A 22,019-nucleotide genomic window follows, 5' to 3' on the forward strand; every position below is an offset into this window, starting at 1 on the left:
TGGGGCTTCTGTGGCTTCCAATTGGCTGCAGGTGCTTCCTGCAGCCAATCAGAAGTGGTGCTTTGGTTTCCGAATGTTTGAAAGTCGAATGGACTTCTGAAAAGGATTCTGTTTGACTTCCAAGGTACGACTATATATCCTTGCGTGCCAACCATGACTGTATTATCTTCCAATTCTCTGCTACATTTCCATGTCCAAACCAATTCTCTCTTATTCTTTCATTAAAAACAACAAAACAAAAACAAACCCACCAGTAATATTCCCTGTTGTCTTACTTTGCAGACTTCTCCTCCAAGGCACGCGTTGTCCCCATTTCACAGGGGAAATGTAAATCCCTGTAACATGGGGAGTCAGTTGTTCAGCTATATTTTTTCTCTTACCATGTATAAAACATCCCATTCCAAATGTGTGTATATCAGGAAAATCTCTACTATTTCTGCTAGCACTTGAAGAAATGTATTGGAAAACCCCAGTGGGGATGCTTCAGCAGCATGGCGAGACTAATTTCCCTAGGGAAAACTGAGGACACTGATAGGTTAAAGTGAATTTGCAAATCCAACCTGACTTTCTGAGGAAGTAAATGGAAAAATGCAAAAAAAAGGGGGGGAACCCAAAGGCTTTTATTATTTGGGAGTATTCTGGCAAATACAAAAAGTCTATGTTCTGAAAATTACATTTTAAAAAAGCTCTGTACCTATAGTAACACCTTCACACAGCTGTTGCTATTGCACATTGGGTGAACAAACATGAATGTTTTGCGTTTCAGGTGTAAATTCAATCTATACATACTAAGAGGGCACTGAGATCTGTGCTTTGGCTCATATTGTGCTATGTTGAGCTCTCGTTCAGGAATGTGCTGTATTTGCAGGTAAGATACCAAAGGCTGAAGATCGAGAGACTGACTGCTGCCTACCTGCCTTAACTAACAGACCACGATAAAACATGGGAGACAGCATTAAATTGAGAACAGACAAATCAAGTTATTTTCTGGAGGTACTTTGAAGAACAAGTCCAAGCACCACAGTGGCATCTTAGAAATTTGTGAATAATGGGATCCAGAACCACAGTTCAATTTTGCTGGGCTAATGTAACCCTCCCTGATGCTTCAGGCTGATTTCCATCTGCATGCTCAGTAATGGTCAGTAATGCCCATCTTTGCTGGAAAATGGGGGGGGGGGGGAGAATCCCTTCAGTTCTTCCTCCAACCCTGATGGGCAAGACTCAAGAGAGACTTCAGCGGTTCTTCCACACATCAAACCTTGGACTTGGACGAAGTAGAAAAGTCATCACTTTCTAAATGACATTTTAGCAACATTTTGTCCTGGGCTGGTCTTCAGGAGTGAGCTTTATAGAATCGGTTAGGTAGTTCTCAATGATCCCGTTGTACTAAAGGAAAAACATAACCCAGTATGAGTTTATGAAAACAAGGCAAAACAAAAGACAACAAAATAGCTGAGCTGCTATATGGTAAGGGTCATCCCTAGTCAGAATGGTACAGTACTTGGGAACCAAAATCTTGGCATAAAAAAAATCCTTTTGTTCTCCTTTCTCTGTGTCTTAACCTGAACAAGTGGCAACACCTTGTGGTCAGAGGCAGCAATCTCATCCCACATGCTTCAAGATTAACGACGCCCAGAGAATTCTTTGATGCACAACTGTCTTATGGGCAGAAATTGGTTTTGATGTAAGGTTTTCAGTTTGTCATAGTTCTGTGGTTGGGAATCTCTACATTTATTGTCATAAAAATCTCATCCCTTTTGCAACATCATATTATATATATGATGAGAGTACTGTACCTATAATCCACAATCACATGCAAGTCCTATTCTCCCCAAAAATCAGATTTTTAAGAGGTATCGTGGCTTCTCTTTTGCAAACTGTAGCATTCTAAAAAGTAAATAAAATGATAAACACATGCCTTTACTTTTATACTATATTGCTCTCACTGCACCTGTTTTGGTTTCAGTGCAGAATCAGACACTCTGGAAAGGGGAAGCTGAACTGAACTGCACTTGGGAAAAAACCTGCAAGCGAAAATATGCGAGCCCAAAACTTTAAAAATCACACATTAGCCAGACCCAAAACTTTGCTCCTCCTTTGATTTTATGGAAATGATCACAAGAGGGTGCTGTTTGCTTCACATGCAACATGTTTGATGTCGATGAAAAACTCAGCTATTTCTTATGGACAAGGCTGCTACTCACCCTCGATAGTGCTTGTCTTGCCAGGGTCTCAAAAGCCTGAACTACATTGATATCATTCTTGGCGCTTACTTCAAAATACGCAATGTCCTTTTCTTTGCACCAGGATAAAGCTGCCTCCTTGGACACCTGCAAGACAAAATTGGAAGGGATTCGATTAGGTGATCTTAGGTTGCTTCCAAACAACCAGTGTCTTGAACATTCATCCTGATTTGTTTACAGGGAGGTTAGATCGTGTTGTGTGTCATGCAATCATTATGCAAGCAATGTGCAGGACATTTCTCAATCACTCCATCTTTCTTATGAAAATTCAACTTTTGCAACTTTTCCACAAGACTGGCACTTGGCTCAGAAGTGTTAGCTTTTCTGTTGCCTTCTCACATTATGATGTGGAACAAGGTGTGGAAACTCCTCTGCCCTCATGTGCTACCCATGTGCTCTGCTACCCATGTGCAACTCGCTGAGCTCTTGATAAGTCTCAATCTCCAAAGGGTTCTTAACTTCTACTAACAAGAATTAGGCTTTAGTGGTGACTCATATTTAGCTGCCCCAATTCATAGCCCTAATCATGTCATCAACATGAATCCTTGTTCCTGGACAGCTGGCAAATGAGTACATAAATACCAGCAGCTTTATAAAAAATAAAAAACACCACTAATATGTATGCTGACACATATTGACAGTGATGATCTGTAAATATATTGAAAATGCATTGATAACGGGGGCTAAAAGAAAATGCTCTGCAGTTTCTAAAGGCTTCTAAAGGCTTGGATGCGCATATATATATATATATATATATATATATATATATATCCATTTAGTTCTGGCAAAAGGTTTGAGTAGTAAGCGCACATACCCCTACTACTTGTTAATTTCTCTCTCCTCCCCATATAATAAAAATATTTATGTAGCTTGCTTTCCTTTTTCTCTGAATTCGAGGAAATGTTACGTTTCTCTATACTTTCATGTAATTGATCACGTCTATATATTTTATATTTAAGGGACGTGGGTGGCGCTGTGGGTAAAAGCCTCAGCGCCTAGGGCTTGCCGATCGAAAGGTCGGCGGTTCGAATCCCCGCGGCGGGGTGCGCTCCCGTTGCTCGATCCCAGCGCCTGCCAACCTAGCAGTTTGAAAGCACCCCCGGGTGCAAGTAGATAAACAGGGACCGCTTACTAGCGGGAAGGTAAACGGCGTTTCCGTGTGCGGCTCTGGCTTGCCAGAGCAGCAATGTCACGCTTGCCACGTGACCCGGAAGTGTCTCCGGACAGCGCTGGCCCCTGGCCTCTTGAGTGAGATGGGCGCACAACCCTAGAGTCTGTCAAGACTGGCCTGTACAGGCAGGGGTACCTTTACCTTTACCTTTATATATTTTAAAAAATATATATTTACATGGCTTTAAAAAAAAATATTTTCAATTTTTAAAAATAAAAAACATGGGAACTTCCCTCATGGCTAGTGTAGCACTGCAGTGCTGTGCAAGAAATATGTTGAGTTTCAGGTGTGCATGTGGAGTACCATTAGGGAAGAAATTCTGTAAGGGTCACTCCCAAGAGATTATGTTCCATGCTATTAGATCCTGCTGTTTCCTAGTCTGCCAACAGGAGTCGCACAGAACAACATGGGGATCACTGAATCATAGAATGAACTTTACAATTAAATTCCACTGGAATCAATGGGACAAGTTACAGAAATCTAAAGCACTGCAAATGCTGGATCAACCTCTCACTGACTGGGCATTCTTTTCACGCCATTCTCTAGCATTCTCCTCTCCAATCTTGATACAAAGAGTTTTAAAATACATTGAGAGCTCTAGCTTAGCCCCGCTCCCTCACAATTCCTTCTCCTACCTGTCGGTCCTTCAGATCAATTTTATTCCCCAGCACAACCATAGGGAAGCCTTGCTCCATTGGAATGACCCTCTGTAGGAAGTCTTCTCTCCAGTCATCCAAGGAATGGAAGGAATCCATGTCCGTGACGTCAAAGGCCAGCATGCAGCCATCGGAGCCTTTGTAGAATGTGGATACCATGGACCGGAATCGTTCCTGCCCTCCAGTATCCCAAATCTGAAAGGAGGATGAACATACAAGCATTAGTGTTAGCAACCTCTGAACCACTACAGATACTTTCATGCACAGTGACAGGTTCCTTCAGCTCAGTGTTTCCCAAGCTTTCCCCCGCTGTGGACCACTGCAATTTTAAAAGACATAAAACTGTTACAAAATGGAACACAGCAATACTAGCATTATCAAGCCCTAAATGGCTTGGGCCCCAAATATCTGACAGAGAGCTCCCTCCTGCATAGATCTGACACTTCCACCACTCTGTAAAGTTCATGGGCTGTCTGTGACAGAGCCATTTCTGTGGTGGCCCCCAGATTATGGAATACTCTGTCCTCCAAAGGGCACCTGGCCTTGTCACTGTATACATTTTGGCATCACACTCTATACATTTTTTCTTTTTTCTTTTTTTGCACAGGCCATTGGGTGTGTAAGATGATATCCCTCCCATTTAAATCCAATGCATTATATGGCTTAATTCTATTACACTGCATAAAATGTCACTCCCACCCCCAGGACACCCGTGACGGATGAATTGTTAAGTATCTACAAAATCAATCCTTGTGAAGTACTCAGAGGTGGTGACCCGAGAGTGCGCTGGTGCCCTGTTTGTGGAATTCCTCCAGCAGAAAGGCCTGCCTTGCACCAGGTGAAGACATTTTTAATTCCCTGGGTTTTTTATGTATTCCTGGATATTTTAATTTGTTCTTTGTATTTTATTTGTGTATAATCTTCTTTGTAAACTACCCTGGAAGCTCTGCTGAAATGCGGTATAGGAATCTTTTAAATCAATCAATCAAAAGGAGCACACAGCACCTGCCATTTCTGAGCACTACTAAAGTAAAGGGTAAAGGGACCCCTGACCATTAGGTCCAGTCATGACCGACTCTGGCCGAGGGAGCTGGCGTACAGCTTCCGGGTCATGTGGCCAGCATGACTAAGCTGCTTCTGGCAAACCAAAGCAGCGCACGGAAACGCCGTTTACCTTCCCGCCGGAGCGGTATCTATTTATCTACTTGCACTTTGACGTGCTTTCGAACTGCTAGGTTGGCAGGAGCAGGGACCGAGCAATGGGAGCTCACCCTGTCAAGGGGATTCGAACTGCCGACCTTCTGATCGGCAAGTCCTAGGCTCTGTGGTTTAACCCACAGTGCCACCCGCGTCCCTAGCACTACTAGATGTGTGTAAAACCAAGCACTTCTACTTCAAGGTATCTCTCACCTGCAATTTCAGCGGGCTGCTGTCCACAACTACCATTTTAGTCAGGATACTAGCTCCCAGAGTTGTTCGATAGTCTTCGTAAAACTTCTTGTGAACATACCGGTGGAGGAGAGAGGTCTTCCCTACACTAGGGTGAAGTAAGAAACACATGCAATGAATTAATTCTGATGACTACTTTCTAATAGTTTCCTGTTTTTTATCCTAAAAGTTTGATTTAACATTTGGTTGAATTGTAGATTGTTCTATGTTTACTACTTGTGTGCTTGAATGCTGGCTGCCTTGAATCTCTCCTGTAAAATACTTGGGATAAAAGTCTTTTTAAAAAACAAAGGATGCAAAGTATTATTTTTTTGGAGTGTGGGCTGCAGGCCAGAACTAGGTGAAGATGGCCATTGATGGTCTGCTTCACCTGAATAGATGAAACTGGAGGGAGTTGCTAATATATCCCCTGTTCAAACCAAAGACTTATGACTACTAGATATAATAAAACACTGTTCAATTAGTCTTTGTGCTCAATGCTGGCATTGTGTCATTGTCTCAGTGCTGCATCTATTGATTTTTGTAGTCTGTTCTGCAGGCTGATCTTAACTCTACAGAGTATAATTTTCTTTAGCCTGCATTTCCCCCCATTCTCTTCTTTTTCTGGACTTAACTATCTAAAAATATGACTGTCTAGGGGAAGACTGTTGGAACCTGTGAGCCTCCAGATGTTGCTGGACTGTAACTCTCATCATCCCTATCACTGGCCTATGGGAGCCCTGATGTTTGATATGGTAAACAGTTAAAAAATTTCATCTGTAAAATTAATAAAATTAGCTTGTCTTGATCTTTGTCCTGTTGACACTCCCTCATACCATATCATCATCAGTACATTTCTAGTGCAATTAGACCAGAACAATAGCAAAGATGGACACTTGTGGTGCTATTTCTCTTAAAACCAGCAAGTAGAAATTCAATTTTCTGCTCTGTGAGGGGCTTTGATCTGATATTTTCTCCAATAGGACAACTACAGTGCATATACCTTTTTCCTAAACTTGATATCCATTGTAATGACTCTTCTGATAAGATTTCTGAGAGGTATTTCTCACAACAATATAACACAGCATGATTGCTGTTATGATATGGTTATGATAGTTATCTCCCAGAACTTAGTGAGCTCCACTGTTGAAAGCCAGCAGATCACTGTCATTGTCAAATTGGTAGAGGTCTCTAATGATAGGGAGTAAAAATGCCATGAAGTGTTGTAACATTTCTAGCTGGGAAAGCCAACATAGGAGTTCCGAATTCAAATCCACGCTTAGTAATGGGTGGCCTGGACCAATTGCCAACTCTCAGCCTAGCCCACCTCCCCGAGTCATTGGGAGGATAAAATGGGAGTGAGAGAACCAAATGCTCTCCTTGGCTTCTTGGAGGGTGTGTGGAAAAATAGAACTAAAATCAACATAACAAAATGAACAGTATTATCATCCACCCAAGGTGTTAAAAAACAACAACACTATTACAGTGCTTATGTGGAGAAGTAGGGCATCTCTTCAAACTGCCTTTTCAAATTCCAAAAGCAAAGAATGATGCTTACCCTAAAGTGCCAATAATTATTAGTTTCAAATCCACTCTCTTAGTTGAATTCATAAATGGAGCCTAAAGGGAAGGAAGAAAAAAAGACATTCGTCAACATCTTGTATCTTGAATCAGCACAATGCTCTATATGCGCCATACTCAGGATAGCAGAAGCCAGCAAAGAACTCCAGGCATCCGACTGGTCAACTGCCTTTTGTGTCACTGTAAATGAAGCATCCTTGCTTCTCCTTGGATGGGAATCTTTGATTAAGACTGTCCCTTGAGACTTGGGTCCACTTTTAAAATGAAATAAAAATATGCCTAACAGGTTTTCTAGATTCACAAACCCCAGTAAATTATCCTAGTGTCCCCACCAAGTGAGGTGTGGAGCTTTTTCCAAGGTGGCATCCCAGCTGTAGAATGCTCTCCCTTGGGAGACTCACCTGGCTCCTACTTGATGCCTATTCTAGTCCCTTCTCATTTTCCCAGGCCTTCTGGCATCTATCATAAAATCTGAATAAAATTTGTGTTAAAAAAAAGTTTTGTTGACTTGCCACTGTTTTAGCTTTTTAGTTTTATGGAGCTTTATATTTTGCAGTTTTAAAAATCTGTATTTTAATTTTTTATATTTGTGTTGTAAGCCACCCATGAGGGGAGCATAAGTACTGTGCATTTGTGTCTTTGTTCCCATCTGCCCTCCTCCTCCCTCCAATAATTCCCACATTTATGCAGTACTTTCTGCAGCAGTGAAAGGAGAAGGGACCGGGAGCATCCTTCACATACAGTTGACAAGGAGACTATTGACACGAAAATGGCTCTGAACAAGCCTATTAGTGTTGGTGCTGCAGGCAAGAGACACCCCACTCAGCATCACTGAGCAAAGCCTTTCTCTCTGGGTGCATCACTGCTGCTGTCAAAAACTGCACAGTCTTCTATCCATGGCATGAACTTCTATTTGTCTGCCTGATGCCCAAGGCTCTATTTTGTGTTTTCTCTGAAACAAGGGAGGAAATTTAAAGCCCTAATAAAGAGGCATTAGAGATAACAAGTGAGTGCAGTATTTTCACTTTGTGGAAGGGTTTGGGAACAACGGCTTGTATATAATGTACAGCTAAGTAACCACCTGATTGCACAGTACTACAGTGGTACCTCGGTTTTTGAACAGATTAGTTCACGAACAACTTGGAACCCGAACGCTGCAAAATCAGAAGTAGGTGTTCCAGTTTTCGAACTTTTTTCCGGAAGCCAAACATGCTCTGTTTTGAGTCCCCCTGTGTTTCCTGTTGCACTGCTAATTTTTGTCCCCCACTATAATTCAAGCCTTCTAGTTCTGATTGCAGTGTTCTGAGGTGATATTTGGAGTTTATATTTGGTGCTTTTGTTTTTGTTATTTATTTTGTGTTTTTTGTTTTGAGGCTTTTTCAGTTAATTTGTTTTTGTGACTGTCTGGATCCCAGTTAAGCTATTGATTGATTGTGTGCCTGAGGAAATGGATAAAAGCCCCCATCCAAACAATGACTATCATCTCTGCAGATAAGAATTTTTTAAAATTTTACTTTTTATCATCTACAATACTGTTTTATTTATTTTATAGTACAGTACATTGTTTATTGCTTTCATTTTATGGATAAATAATATTATCTCACAAGATAGTAAAATTCATATTAAATTGCTGTTTTGGGGTTTGTTTTTAAAAGTCTGGAATGGATTAATCCATTTTGCATTACTTTCTATGGGAAAGTGCACCTTGGTTTTGGAACGCTTTGGTTTCGGAACTGACTTCCGGAACAGATTAAGTTTGAGAACCAAGGTACCACTGTACTACTGCTACTACTACTAATTTATTTATATCTCACCCATCTGGCTGGGTTTCCCCAGCCACTCTGGGCAGCTCCCAACGGAATATTAAAAACACAATAAAACATCAAACTTTAAAAACTTCCCTAAACAGGGCTGCCTTCAGGTGTCTTCTAAAAGTCATATAGTTGTTTATTTCCTTGACATCTGATGGGAGGGCGTCCCACAGGGCGGGTGACCAAGAAGGCCCTCTGCCTGGTTCTTGCCCTCTTCTCCCCCTTCCCCACATGCCCCAGGCCTATACCCTTCCCAAATCTGCTCCAGAGGTTTGGGGAGAAACTCAGAACAAATAGTGTTGATGGAAGAGATTCATAAAGACCAAGCAGGCTTTCTTCCGAGTAGACATTTGTCTGATAATTTGAGGAATATAATTAACATTCTGGAAAAGTTAGAAGTGAATATTAACACTAAAGCAGTTCTAATATTTGTAGACGCGGAGAAAGCCTTTGACAATATTTCTTGGAGTTTTATGAAGAAAAATCTACAGGGGATGGGGTGGGAGAAGGATTTGGAAACGGTATAAGTGCAATTTACTCTGAACAAAAGGCCAAGTTAATTGTTAATAATGAGGTGACGGAGGAATTTAAGATAGAGAAAGGGACACGACAAGGTTGCCCAATTTCCCCATTGCTTTTTATATCAGTCCTGGAGGTTTTGCTGAATATGATTAGAAGAGACCAGTTGGTTAAAGGTATACAAGTCGGAGCTAAACAGTATAAATTGAGAGCATTTGCAGATGATTTAGTACTGACATTACAGGAGCCAGAATCTAGTACTAAAAGAGTTTTGGAACTGATTCAAGATTTTGGTCAGGTTGCTGGATTCAAACTGAACAAACTAAAAACAAAGGTTTGGGGGGGGAAATTTAACAGACAATGAAAGAGAGAGGTTTCAGAATGAGACAGGTTTAACAGTGGTTAAAAAAGTGAAATATTTGGGTATTAACATGACAGCCAAAAATGTGAATTTATAAGATAATTATGAAAAATGTTGGGCGGAAGTGAAAAAAGATTTAGAAATTTGGTCAAACTTGAAGCTTTCACTGCTAGGCCGTATAGCTGCGATAAAGATGAATGTATTGCCAAGAATGTTATTTTTGTTTCAAGTATTGCAAATTGTAGACAAGATGGACTGTTTCAAGAAGTGGCAGAGAGATATTTCTAGATTTGTCTGGCAGGGCAAGAAGCCCAGAATAAAATTTAAAATACTAACTGACGCAAAGGAAAGAGGTGGATTTGCCCTGCCAGACCTTAAACTGTATTATGAATCAGCAGCTTTCTGCTGGTTGAAAGAATGGCTACTCCTTGAGAATACAGACATTTTGGATTTGGAAGGTTTTAACAATGTATTTGGTTGGCATGCATATCTGTGGTATGATAAGGTCAAAGCACATAAAGCATTTAAGAATCATATTGTCAGGAAAGCACTATTTAATGTCTGGATAAGATATAAAGATTTATTTGAAAATAAAACCCCAAGGTGGTTATCACCAATGGAAGCAAAGGCCTTGAAAAAACTCAATATGGAGGCCAAATGGCCAAAATATTGGGAAATTTTGGAACAAGCAGGAGACAAATTGAAATTGCAGAGTTATGAAAAACTAAAGAATAAAGTGCGAGATTGGCTTCATTATTATCAAATAATGGAGGCATATAATCAGGACAAAAAAATTGGATTCCAGGTGGAAAAATCAAAATTGGAAACAGAACTGTTAGAGCCCAAAACTAAGATTTTGTCAAGGATGTATAACTTGCTGTTGAAATGGAATACTCAGGATGAAACGGTGAAATCTGCTATGATTAAGTGGGCACAAGATATTGGACATAATATTATGTTCGCTGACTGGGAACAGTTATGGACCACAGGTATGAAGTTTACGGCATGCAATGCCTTAAGAGAGAATATTATGAAAATGATATACAAGTGGTACATGACCCCAGTCAAGCTGGCAAAAATTTATCACATGCCCGATAATAAATGTTGGAAATGTAAAGAAACAGAAGGTACATTCTTTCACCTTTGGTGGACGTGCCCAAGGATTAAGGTTTTCTGGGAGATGATATATAATGAATTGAAAAAGGTATTTAAATATACCTTCTTGAAGAAACCAGAGGCCTTTCTTCTGGGCATTGTCGGCCAACAGGTGCTAAAGAAGGACAGAACTTTTTTTATGTATGCCACAACAGCAGCAAGAATACTTATCGCAAAGTATTGGAAGACACAAGACCTACCCACCCTGGAAGAATGGCAGATGAAGGTGATGGACTATATGGAATTGGCAGAAATGACCAGCAGAATCCGAGACCAGGGAGAAGAGTCGGTGGAAGAAGATTGGAAGAAATTTAAAGACTATTTACAGAAATATTGCAAAATTAATGATGTTGGATTGAAAGTTATGTGGTTTTTAGCTATAATGCTATAAGGAGTATGAAAAAATGGACTATTAATAAGCAAAAATCTAATGTTACATTATTTTAAGATTAAAGATTAGGATAAGCAAAGAGGGGAAGGATTTGCTGAACTGACAAATTAAACTGGAATACAAAAAGGGAGGTTAGAGGAGGTCCGGAAATTAAGTAAATGAAAGAATGTAATGGAAAGATGGAACTGTTTTGTTTGTTTTTTGTATTTTTCTTTTTCTTTTTTCAGTTTGTAAAACTTTAATAAATATTTTATATAAAAAAAAAAGAAACTCAGAACAAATTTGGAGGCACACAGGGGGAGGAGAGGGAGGAAAAGTCCTGTTGTACAAGTATAAATCCTTGCACAAGCATGACATTGGATACAGGCCCTTTCAAGCATGTAGGAATGGGAGAAATGACCTAAAAGTTTCTGACTTGCCTGCACTAATTCTGAGGTTTTCTTTTTCACAAAAAGACCTTCAGGGCATCCAGCTGCTCTCTCAATGCAGCAACCGCACCCCTCTCTCAGGCACCTTCTCCACCACTAAATCTGTGCAGTAAAAGCCTGCAAAGACAACTGTGGCTGGCGGTGACTCACATCTCCCTTGGAACGTCTGTGTTTTCTTTAAAAACAACAAAAAACAACCAACAACCACCATGTCATATCATGCTCTCCCTGCCCTTCCCACTAATTCATTGGGTTCTGCTTGTAAAGAGTTGGGTGTGATGTCATGTCACTCGTTTCCCTTCCAATTTTACACCGTAGATTGTAGGGGAAATCAAATGCAGGCTGGTAGCAGCATGATTGGAAGGACAGATCGTGAAGCTGAGACTCCAATACTTTGGCCACCTCATAAGAAGAGAAAACTCCCTGGAAAAGACCCTGATGTTGGGAAAGATGGAGGGCACAAGGAGAAGGGGAAAAACAGAGGACGAGATGGTTGGACAGTGTTCTCGAAGCTACAAACATGAGTTTGACCAAACTGTGGGAGGCAGTGGAAGACAGGAGTGCCTGGCGTGCTCTGGTCCATGGGGTCACGAAGAGTCGGACACGACTAAACAACAACAGCAACAGCAGCATGATGGCTCTAGGTTGACATTTAGCTAGGCCCTGAGAGCGCCAGCTAGCAGCAACAATATCACAGTGCTAATGATTTAGTGGGCTGCAAGAAGGAAGCGCTGGAGCAAGCAAGGGCATAGGTAACCCCACGCATCCAGGATTTGCAGTGAATGTCACATGGACTTAAAGTGAAACTTTGTTAGCCATTTACCCTAGTTCAGGAGGGGGAAACCTGTGACCTCCACATATTGCTGCACTACAACTTCCATTCTAGCTGACCGTCGGCCACTTCTGGGGCAGATGGAAGCCCAGTAACGACTGGAGGGACACAGGTTCTCCAGCCCTGCCTTAGACCATAATAAGCACAACACAGGCTTAGGAGTCCACAGACTGAAGAACCAAATTGCCAATCTTATGATGAGTGAGATCTTCCAAGCACAAGCAGCTGACTCACTTTGGATTTCAAAAGGAGGAAGACCCATAATGACAGCAGGGAACTTTGCTGTTATTTCATTATGAAGAAATCTCCATCCTCGTCACCACCTGGCAGGGCTATTTTTCCAAATATAACTGCTACAGCAACCCATGACATTGCTCAAATTTCACCCACACTTCTGCTCCAGACAATGTTTGGCAATGACAACCCAGCCATTTGTTACATGGGTGGATTCAGCCTTCCCACAAGGTCACAATTGTTACCAATGGGTTTTATATAGAACTGGATACAAACTCCTTTTGTCTCTGGCATGCTTCTCCCTTTCATTTAGGCCAGTTCCATGTAGGGATGCTATCTCTCTCCCCCAGCTTTAATAGTAATAATAATAGTTATACAGTTACAATTTGTTGGCAGATCTATTTATAAAACAGACAACCTTGTTTACTAAAAAAAATAAATAAAATGGAAATGAAAAGAAAGAAACTGGCATTTGGTGGGGGGAGTATAATATAACATATATTCATGGCAATATAGTCTCATGGATAGATTAAAAGGAAATATATCATCATTTATTCCAGATATGTTAAACCAAAACCCATTTCTCAATAAGTTTGTTTTCTTGATTATTATGAATTGCATTTTTCATCATTACTATAGTTTGTCAGGTTTTCATTAGCCGGTTATGGTAGAGGGATCTTTATTTTTCCATTTTTGTGCAACACAGTTTTGCTGTCGTTAGCAGTGTAAGTATTAATGCCCTCAGAGCACACTATCAGAAGAAGAGTTGTTTTAGAGTTACTTGGGAGAGCACAACCTGTACTTATTCGTATAATGTTCTGTACTTCCATCCCAAAAGATTTTTTTTTTTGCAAGTTCTGACAATATATATTACACCTGCCATAATTCCATTGCACCTGCAGCTGTGCACGTTTTGACTGAAAAAAGTTACAAATTCTGTGTTTAGTGCAATGATGAGTACCTGTGGCTCTCCAGATGTTGTTAGACTTCAGCCCAGTTACAGAACTTTGCATTCAGTGTGTAATTAGATCCTAGCAACGTCAAAATGAAGTTCTGAAGAGCCCGTGTGGTATAGTGGTTACAGTGTTGGACTAAGACCTGGAGACCAGGTTTTGAATCCCAAGGTCAATCACTGCTTCTCAGCCTAACTTACCTCACAGGGCTGTTGTGGGGATTAAAGGAGGGGGGAAGAGAACCATGTACATCACCTTGAGCTCCTTGGAGAAGAAACAGGATATAAATGCAATTTAAAAACGTGCAGAACTACAATAGGTGAAGGTTTCACCAGTGCTGCATTGCCATGCTAGGAAAAGCTGCACCTGTTATTATCTGTTTCCAGAAGGGAAACAGATGGGGTGGGGGATGAAATACAAAGAATGAAAGAAACGAAAGCCATCTCTGTCTGTTTATGTTGTGCAGGTGTCAGCTGAGAAGGGCCCTATCTGTTAAGATCTTCATACCTACATGAGAGATACCAAAGCTACAGATTTTATCTATAGTCTTTTTTCCTTTGTGTGCTTATACACACATGAATGTGTTTATATGGCCAGCTTTTTGTGTATGCCCAAACACCTGCACAACAGGCAGAAATGAGATGGCTTTTGCTGATATGGCTACACAGTGATCTGATCATGTATCACTATGTGTTGTGTCAGAGGAAGGCTGTAGCTTAGTGGTAGAGCCCTGGCTCTGCATTCAGAAGGTCCCAGGTTGAATCACCGGCGTTTCGAGGTAGGCTTGGGAATGTCCCCTTGGCTGAAATCATGGAGTACTGCTCTCAGGAATACTGCTGAGCAAGATGGACCAATGGTCCGACTCTTTATAAGGCAGCTTCCCGTGTTTCTATTACAGTGGTACCTTGGGTTACATACGCTTCAGGTTACAGACTCCGCTAACCCAGAAATAGTGCTTCAGGTTAAGAACTTTGCTTCAGGATGAGAACAGAAATTGTGCTCCGCCGGCGCGGCAGCAGCAGGAGGCCCCATTAGGTAAAGTGGTGCTTCAGGTTAAGAACAGTTTCAGGTTAAGTATGGACCTCCGGAACGAATTAAGTACTTAACCTGAGGTACCACTGTACAGGCCAACCTTCCCCCTTGGGCTGAGTGACGTATAGAAGTTATTAGTGGGGTGGGAGGCTCTGTAGCAGCAGACAGAATAGGCTTCCACTTTCCAGCAGTGCATTTGTACCTGTGCTTCTCCATTAGGCTTCTCATCCCAAGAAATATCTTGCCATTAGGATGGAAAAGAGGACGGGGCTCTTGCACCTTTAATAACTATAGAGAAGATGGATTTATCAAAGGTGCAGGTGCTCCATGCTCTTTTGCAATCTGGAACCCTGTCTTTCCTTCTTATCTCTCCTGCACTATTTCTGGGTTAGCGGAGTCTTTAACCTGAAGCGTATGTAACCTGAGGTACCACTGTATATGCAGCCAGCACAGCATAATCTCTCCCTAATTTCATAGCTATGGCTTCCCGGACAACAAATTTCCACTAACTTTTTAAAGTTTCCGCATCTGTAAAATGGGGATAAATGCCACTGTTCACGCACAGTGTTTGTTTCAAAGAAAGCAATGAACAATGCTAGTTTCTCTTTCTTTCTTTTTTCCCTTTTGCACTGACTGCCTTTAACATAGCCACATGACACACAGGTATGAATCAGGCAATTGGTTTCCCTGGCACAGAGGTGTGGTTGGAAAAGCTTAACTTGCCTATGGCGCAATCCAAGACATGCCTTGTCAGAAGCACCATGAAATTTAATTAGTCTTGACACCTTAGTTTAATTAGTCTTTTAGCCTCAGTTGTTATGCAGCTTCGGTGAAAGTCGCAGAAACAGCAAAACGAAACCTGGCAACCCAAAATCACTTCTTTTTCTGAAAGCAAATGCCTTAACTATGCCACTGATAAGAATCTTATTTTTCCTTTTTTTAATCATTTCAGTGTGTGTGTGGGGGGGGGTGACAATAATTTTTCCGCACCAGGCACCACCTGACCTTGCTACGCCACTGCCCATGTCCCTTATTACGTAAATGGAACAATGATCACTTGCTCTTGCAGCCCGCACTTTCTCACCATAAGTCCCGGGGCAGATTATGCATGCCACCCTCCTGTAGCTTTATTTGTGACTCCATATGCACCCAGACAGTGCCTGGAAATAGCCTTGGGCCTATTCAGCCCATTGTGCTGCACCCGCTGAGAAGCAGCTCAGCTCCTGCCCAGAACGCCAGATGCGAACGTTGATCGCTAGGCTCAGATCCCTACATTTTTTCCTAGTGTTGTCCCCCCTCCCCGCCTTAAAACTATCCTTTGTTGTTAAGATGCAGCTCGCATGAGCAGCAGGCCCAGCCCTGTTCAATTCCCCTTTATTCGGTGAGTCACAAAGAACGAGATCTTCCAAAAGCAATTGTCCCAGGCACGAAGGAGTGCTTCAGTGGAACCTAATACTTCCCCCTCTGCTCCACGTCTAAATATTTTTCTGCTATGAGCGGTGGAGAAACGGGAGAAGAGGCAGCCGCTCTTTCTTCCACCGATCACCTATTCCACATGCTGGGGTAGATCTCCCCATGCAACCTCCCTAGATCTCCGCCGTCAGCTTCTTAGAGAAGTTCACCCAGCTCTGAGCCGGTTCTCTCTCTGCCTACTCAGGCACGAATCTCGCTCGTTCTTTGTGCTTCAAGTTCGGCGTTGCAAATGCATCGCCTGCGCAGCAACTAGGCACTTAACTTGTGGATCCCAGTGGATCTCCTGCCATCTGCCACACGCTTGCTCCGTTTGCAGGCGAACCGTTTCGAAAGGAGGCTTACATAACTAGAGGACAACAAGAAAGGGGACTTACTGGTCTTCCTCCTCTGGCGTGACCCGGCTTTTTTGCAGAGCTGCGAGGTCTGCTGCCCGTGCAAACTCCTCGCGGCTCCTCCCGAGAGCGCGCAGAAGAAACGCCTTGGGGAGGGGGGGTTGAAGAAAGGACGGAAGGAGTGCCGAGCAGGATCCCTTCCCACCGCAGATCCCTCGAGCGTGGGTCTTCTTTTTCTCTCGTTTCTCTTTCCTCCCACCCCCCACCCCAGTGGGAGGGTTGAGGCAGAGAGAGGCCGTCCAAACATGACAAGAGTTTGCAAGACGGTTGAGAGTTTTAGACGCGCACAAAACAAGTTTGCTCGGAAGTTTTTCCCACTCTCTGGAGCTTTCTTGGTATTAAGTATGGTTAAGGATCCAACTTGGAAATTGCCCAGCGGTGACTGCATAAGCTAGAATGCAGTAAGAAAAGTTAGGTGGGGGGAGATGCCCCAAAAGAACAGTATGCGTTACTTTCTGGTGTAAATGGATTTGAGCGTGGAGTGGTTCAGTCCACACACAGGCTAGGTTCGCTTCTCCTGGGTGTTAGTCCTTTTAATACTTCATATTTTTTTTACAAACAGTAGACCTTGAAGTGAACGATCCTTTATCATTCTTGGGGTGCTTCCAGATTTATTGTAGAATAGCCATCGTTCATTCATTCACATTTATTGGAGCTGAGACAGGGGTGTCCAGATGCCATCACCTTCCTTTTGTAATCCTCCCATGTTTCTTCTGGGTTTTCCCCACTGTATTGTGGAAAAGCTGTCTTTTAAAAATAAAAATGTGATACAAACGCCACAGCTCTTTTGAGCGGTGTGTGTCTGACTCCTGCCCTGACACTCTAGCGTTGCATTTCCTAATTTTCAGAAGAGATCCCGTTTACATTTTCCACCATTGCCAGACCTGCTTTTTTTGTTTTGCTTTAATAAGTAGCTGATAACCCCAATGGCCACAGGACCATAGGATGCTAACTGTTCTGCTTAGTTCATCCTCGCCCACACTGACTGGCAGCCTGGATCTATCCTGTCTGTATGTGACAGGAACTCAACTGGGACTTTATGAATGCAAAGCATGAGCTCTGCCACTGAGCTATGGCTCTTCCCCCCGAAGGTGGCACCAGGAGGCACTGGATCGGCTTGACATTTGGGAAGAGGAGAAATCCCTTTCACTCTGTTTTTGCTGCTGTTACTCCCTTTCTCCCAAAATACTGCTCTCTTGCAGTGTACATTTTGTTCCAGTCCTGTTAATTCTGCATAACTTAAGAAGAACAGGAGCATTCTCAGAGGTCTGATACTGAGGTATTAGCCCATATGAGAACCAATGTGGTTCTTCAGTGATGTAGGAAACTGACTAAGCAACAAGATGGTCACGTTTAGCTCCGTGCCACAAAAAGCTCCATCTGCTGATTTCTGCACATTTTTTGGTTGGTTGGCAGCCATAAACACAGATTCTAACAACAGTAGATAACAAACAAGTTCTGCAGGTATCTACTTCAGTGCTTACTGAAAAAGGGACTGGCTTCATGCCAGAGGCACTTGATTACTAACAGATTCCTTTACACCTGAGAAGTTCCTACCATGTTCCAAAACCCCTCTCCCATAGTTGTGAACCTTTGGGAAACTGTCTTTTATTTACATAAGTATTTTGCCAACTTCCTTTACCTGGAAATTGATTCGAGGACAGAAACATTGAACACATGACCTCTGAGGATTGGGTGATGAATACCTGAAGTGTTGCTATAAAATTGTAGGAAGAAAGATTCTTCCCATTCTTCAATAAGCAATGCAGATAATCTTTTCTACAGATCTTCTACAGATCTTCCAGTTAGCAGGCTGGGGGAATATCTCTGTCACACACAGCTGTAAAAATCAATAAATTTGCTTCTTGTTGAATCGTTCAACTTCCTGATAACATTTGCTTTTATAGCTGTCTTGCTCAATCAGCATGGGCCTGCAGAAGTTTTCCTGATTATGAATGACAATGACACAATCTTTGGGAGACACAGCAAAGTAGATTTGCTTTTTATTGGCTTTCAGCTTGTGGGGAAATAAAGAGTAAAGTAAGCATAGTGCTGGCATGTGACTCTCATACCAAGAAACCCCGGCAGTAAAAATGAGCAAAGCAATTTATGAGTCAGAACTGCAAAATCATAAGATTGGCCTAAAATTCACAAGACTTCTAAAACAAATATTTCTATCTATAAGCTCATCTGGCTTTTTAATGATACTGCTTCTGGGAACCTAATTTGGATTGTATTTGTCCTTAAAATACCTGAGACAAGGCTGAGGTTTGGTTTCCATTTTATTGATGATGAACTCAATATAGGTTGTTAAAAGAGTAGTATACTGAATGTTGATCAGGAACTGATTTCCTATGGCTCTCCAGGTGTTGTGGACTAAAGCTCCCATTCTCCCTGACCATTCACCCTGTTGGCTAGGGCTGATGGGAGTGATGGGATCTTATGATTTTGCAGTTCTGACTCATAAATTGCTTTGCTTTTACTGCCGGGGTTTCTTGCAGGAATTACAACTAAATTTAATTTGTTATTTGAACACGTGGGAACAGGAAGCTCCCTTATATTGAATCAGATAACTGGCATGGCCGGATCATTATTGTCTGCATCAGCTTTCCCTACCCTGGACTCCAACTCCCCTCAGACCATGTCAGCATGGCTAATGAATGGCCAGGGATGATGGGAGTTGTAGTGTGACAACATCTGGAGCAGGTTAGGAAAGACTGGTTTACACTGATTGGCAGCCGCTCTCCAAGATTTCAGAGAGACATGGTGAACAAATCAGTCACTTTCGTTTTCCCCTCAGTTTTCCAGCCTTACGTTCAGCTCACCCCATTTCTATATCTGTTGCATTTTAGTTATATTTTTAAAAGGGAGAGCAGTATAAAAATAATTATATATATACTGCATCTGCATTGATAACTTGCAGGCAGGTAAACATGTAGATTTCTTCCTTTGAAAAGTATTATGCTGAAGGAGATATCAGTGGTATTATGTATATGGGTTATGAGCTGATACAAACATGCAGAAGAAACATGTTACAGACCTTCCTTGACTGTACCACTTCAGAATGTAGGTGGGGGACATTGCTTGTTAAACTTCCTAGTGTATCAGACAGCTGGAATCTGGCCTAGCACCCAAGTTCCCTGTAGAGAGCTTTTGAAATAAAGTGTTGAAACAAAGAAAAAACTGAAACAAAACCCATCACCTCTTTACCATTGTTATCTTGGTGTGTGTTCTTTTAAAAACTTCTGAATTGGCTCTTTGACTATGAAATCACATGTTCTGCTATAGGTTGCTGAAGAGGCAGATTGCAGCTGTGAATCACAGTAGTTATATGTTTTGATGTGAGGATTACTGAAGAGTCATGAAAGCCTTTAATCTCACTTCCTCTTTGAGCTTCTGATTCTCTTAAGGACAGAACCAGAAGTGATTTGCAATAAACTCACTTCTGTTTCCCAGTAACATGCAGCTTCATTTCCCAGTGAAGGCAGTGAATGTCCTGTGTGTCTAGAGGCAGTGGAAGGATGGATGGCGGCTAATGGATTGAGGTCGAATCCTGACAAGATAGAAGTTATTGTTTCTGGGGGACAGAGGACAGGCAGCTGTGGGGGACTCCCTGTTCCCAAATGGTGTAACTGTGCCACTAAAGGACCAGGTGCGCAGCCTGGGAGTCATTTTGGACTCATAGCTGTCCATGGAGGTACAGGTTAATTCTGTGTCCAGGGCGGTTGTCTACCAGCTCCATCTGGTACGCAGGGGGAGACCCTACGGGGCTGCAGACTGTCTCACTAGAGTGGTACATGCCCTGGTTATCTCCTGCTTGGACTACTGCAATGTACTCTGTGTGGGGCTATCTCTGTAATAACTGTTCTTCCTCCCATATGTTGTTAGGGACAGATGACCTGCTCCCACTCCCAGGAGCATGGCTGAGCCAAAGACGCTTTGCTCTCTCAAGTGCTGGCACTGCCTTTACTGGAGAGGTGCACTCCAAAATTCTATGTAGCATAGAAGGGCCCCAGCTGCTCCTCTCTTGTGTATTTAACTGCTCATGTGAGCACACAGTGTACCTGTGCATTGGAGCAGAACTCACAGAAGGTTGCAGTTCAGTTTGCTTAAGGATGATTTTTCAAGTACACCCAGAAACTGAACTGCAGTTTTTAAAGGGGTAGACCATGTGTGAGCAGGTATCTGCACAAAACATTTGGTGAAGATAACAAAGAGAAGATGAGTACAGTGCCTGGCAGAACACTGATGGGGGTGGAAGTGCTATACTGATAGTATTTCAGTTGAAGCCTGGACATGTGGTCCTTGAAAGCATTGAGATCTGAGCCTTATGTTGATCCATTTCTGGAAAGGGAATCCTTTGGGGAAATTAAATATAGCCTCATAATGATGTGCAACAATAAAAGGGTAGCAGTCAGTTAAGTTTTACTCATAGCAGACCTTGAAACTAATGGGCCTAACTTAATCATGTTAATTTCAATAGGTCTGCTCTGAATAAAATTTAGTCAAATGCCACCCAAAATCTCTTTAAATAAGGATTGGTGTTCCAAGCCTGTCATGTCATGAACAGAAGCTTTCTGTATACCTCATTGTCATGGGAGTCGGTGAGGTGGATTTTCAACCTGATAGGGTTATCAGGGGAACAATAAGCCTGCCTTTCCTCTGGTCCCAATTTCAAAGGAAAGGAAATGCCTGTAGTTAAATAGAATCAAAGGCAAAAGTGCAGGCTACACATTCAGCTTCATATCTATCGGGCCTTAGTTCCTTATCTGCTGCCTTCTGTGATATTCCCAAGATGTGTCCTGCTTTTGTGTCATGTACACTTTCTTAACACAAGAGTAATCCTTGACTTTAGCATCAGACCAAACTCTTAGGAGTTGTTGTATAAATCAGGGATGCGCACACTAGTAAATATATTAACTCCCTCAAAGTCCACCTGCTAGAGTCAGATGCAAAATAGTAGATCAGCATTTAGAACTGAGCTAGAAGTCCTCATTCACAAGCTTTCTTCATTTTAAGTGCCTAATATTTTTTTTAAAGCCCATTTGTTGTTCCTATTGTTAAGCAATTAGGTGTCAAAACTCTTACATCTTACATCTTTCCTGCATATCACCCTGCAATATAACAGTAAATTCCCATCTTATCTTTCTTCTGCCTTTGAAATGTGAGAAATAGCATTCTTCAATCCTGGGTGCTAGTTAGCCCCTTGAAGAACATTAGCATTTTTAAACAAATTTTTTTGTAAACCACTTGGAATTTTAATTTAAGATCAAGTGGTGTAGAAATGTTATGAAGTAAATAATCAAGCAAGCAATTCTTTTATATTTAGGCCAACATACCTTGCTGTCATCAGATGTTT

At 41.9% G+C, this 22,019-nt stretch overlaps 1 protein-coding gene across 1 annotated transcript; it reads right to left on the reverse strand.

Moving 5' to 3' along the window:
- Positions 1 to 606: 606 nt before the first annotated feature.
- On the reverse strand, positions 607 to 16,913 carry RAB7B (RAB7B, member RAS oncogene family). Its single transcript, XM_053393352.1, has 6 exons — positions 16,643 to 16,913; positions 7,057 to 7,118; positions 5,481 to 5,607; positions 4,050 to 4,265; positions 2,205 to 2,330; positions 607 to 1,386 (listed from the first exon to the last, which is right to left on the reverse strand). The coding sequence occupies exons 2-6, from the start codon at positions 7,107 to 7,109 to the stop codon at positions 1,306 to 1,308; spliced, it is 603 nt and encodes a 200-aa protein (XP_053249327.1). The 5' UTR covers positions 7,110 to 7,118; positions 16,643 to 16,913; the 3' UTR covers positions 607 to 1,305.
- Between the last annotated feature and the right edge of the window lie 5,106 nt (positions 16,914 to 22,019).

The sequence above is a fragment of the Podarcis raffonei genome, chromosome 6 (genome assembly GCF_027172205.1).
Source record: "Podarcis raffonei isolate rPodRaf1 chromosome 6, rPodRaf1.pri, whole genome shotgun sequence".
In the NCBI taxonomy this organism is placed as follows: Eukaryota; Metazoa; Chordata; class Lepidosauria; order Squamata; family Lacertidae; genus Podarcis; species Podarcis raffonei.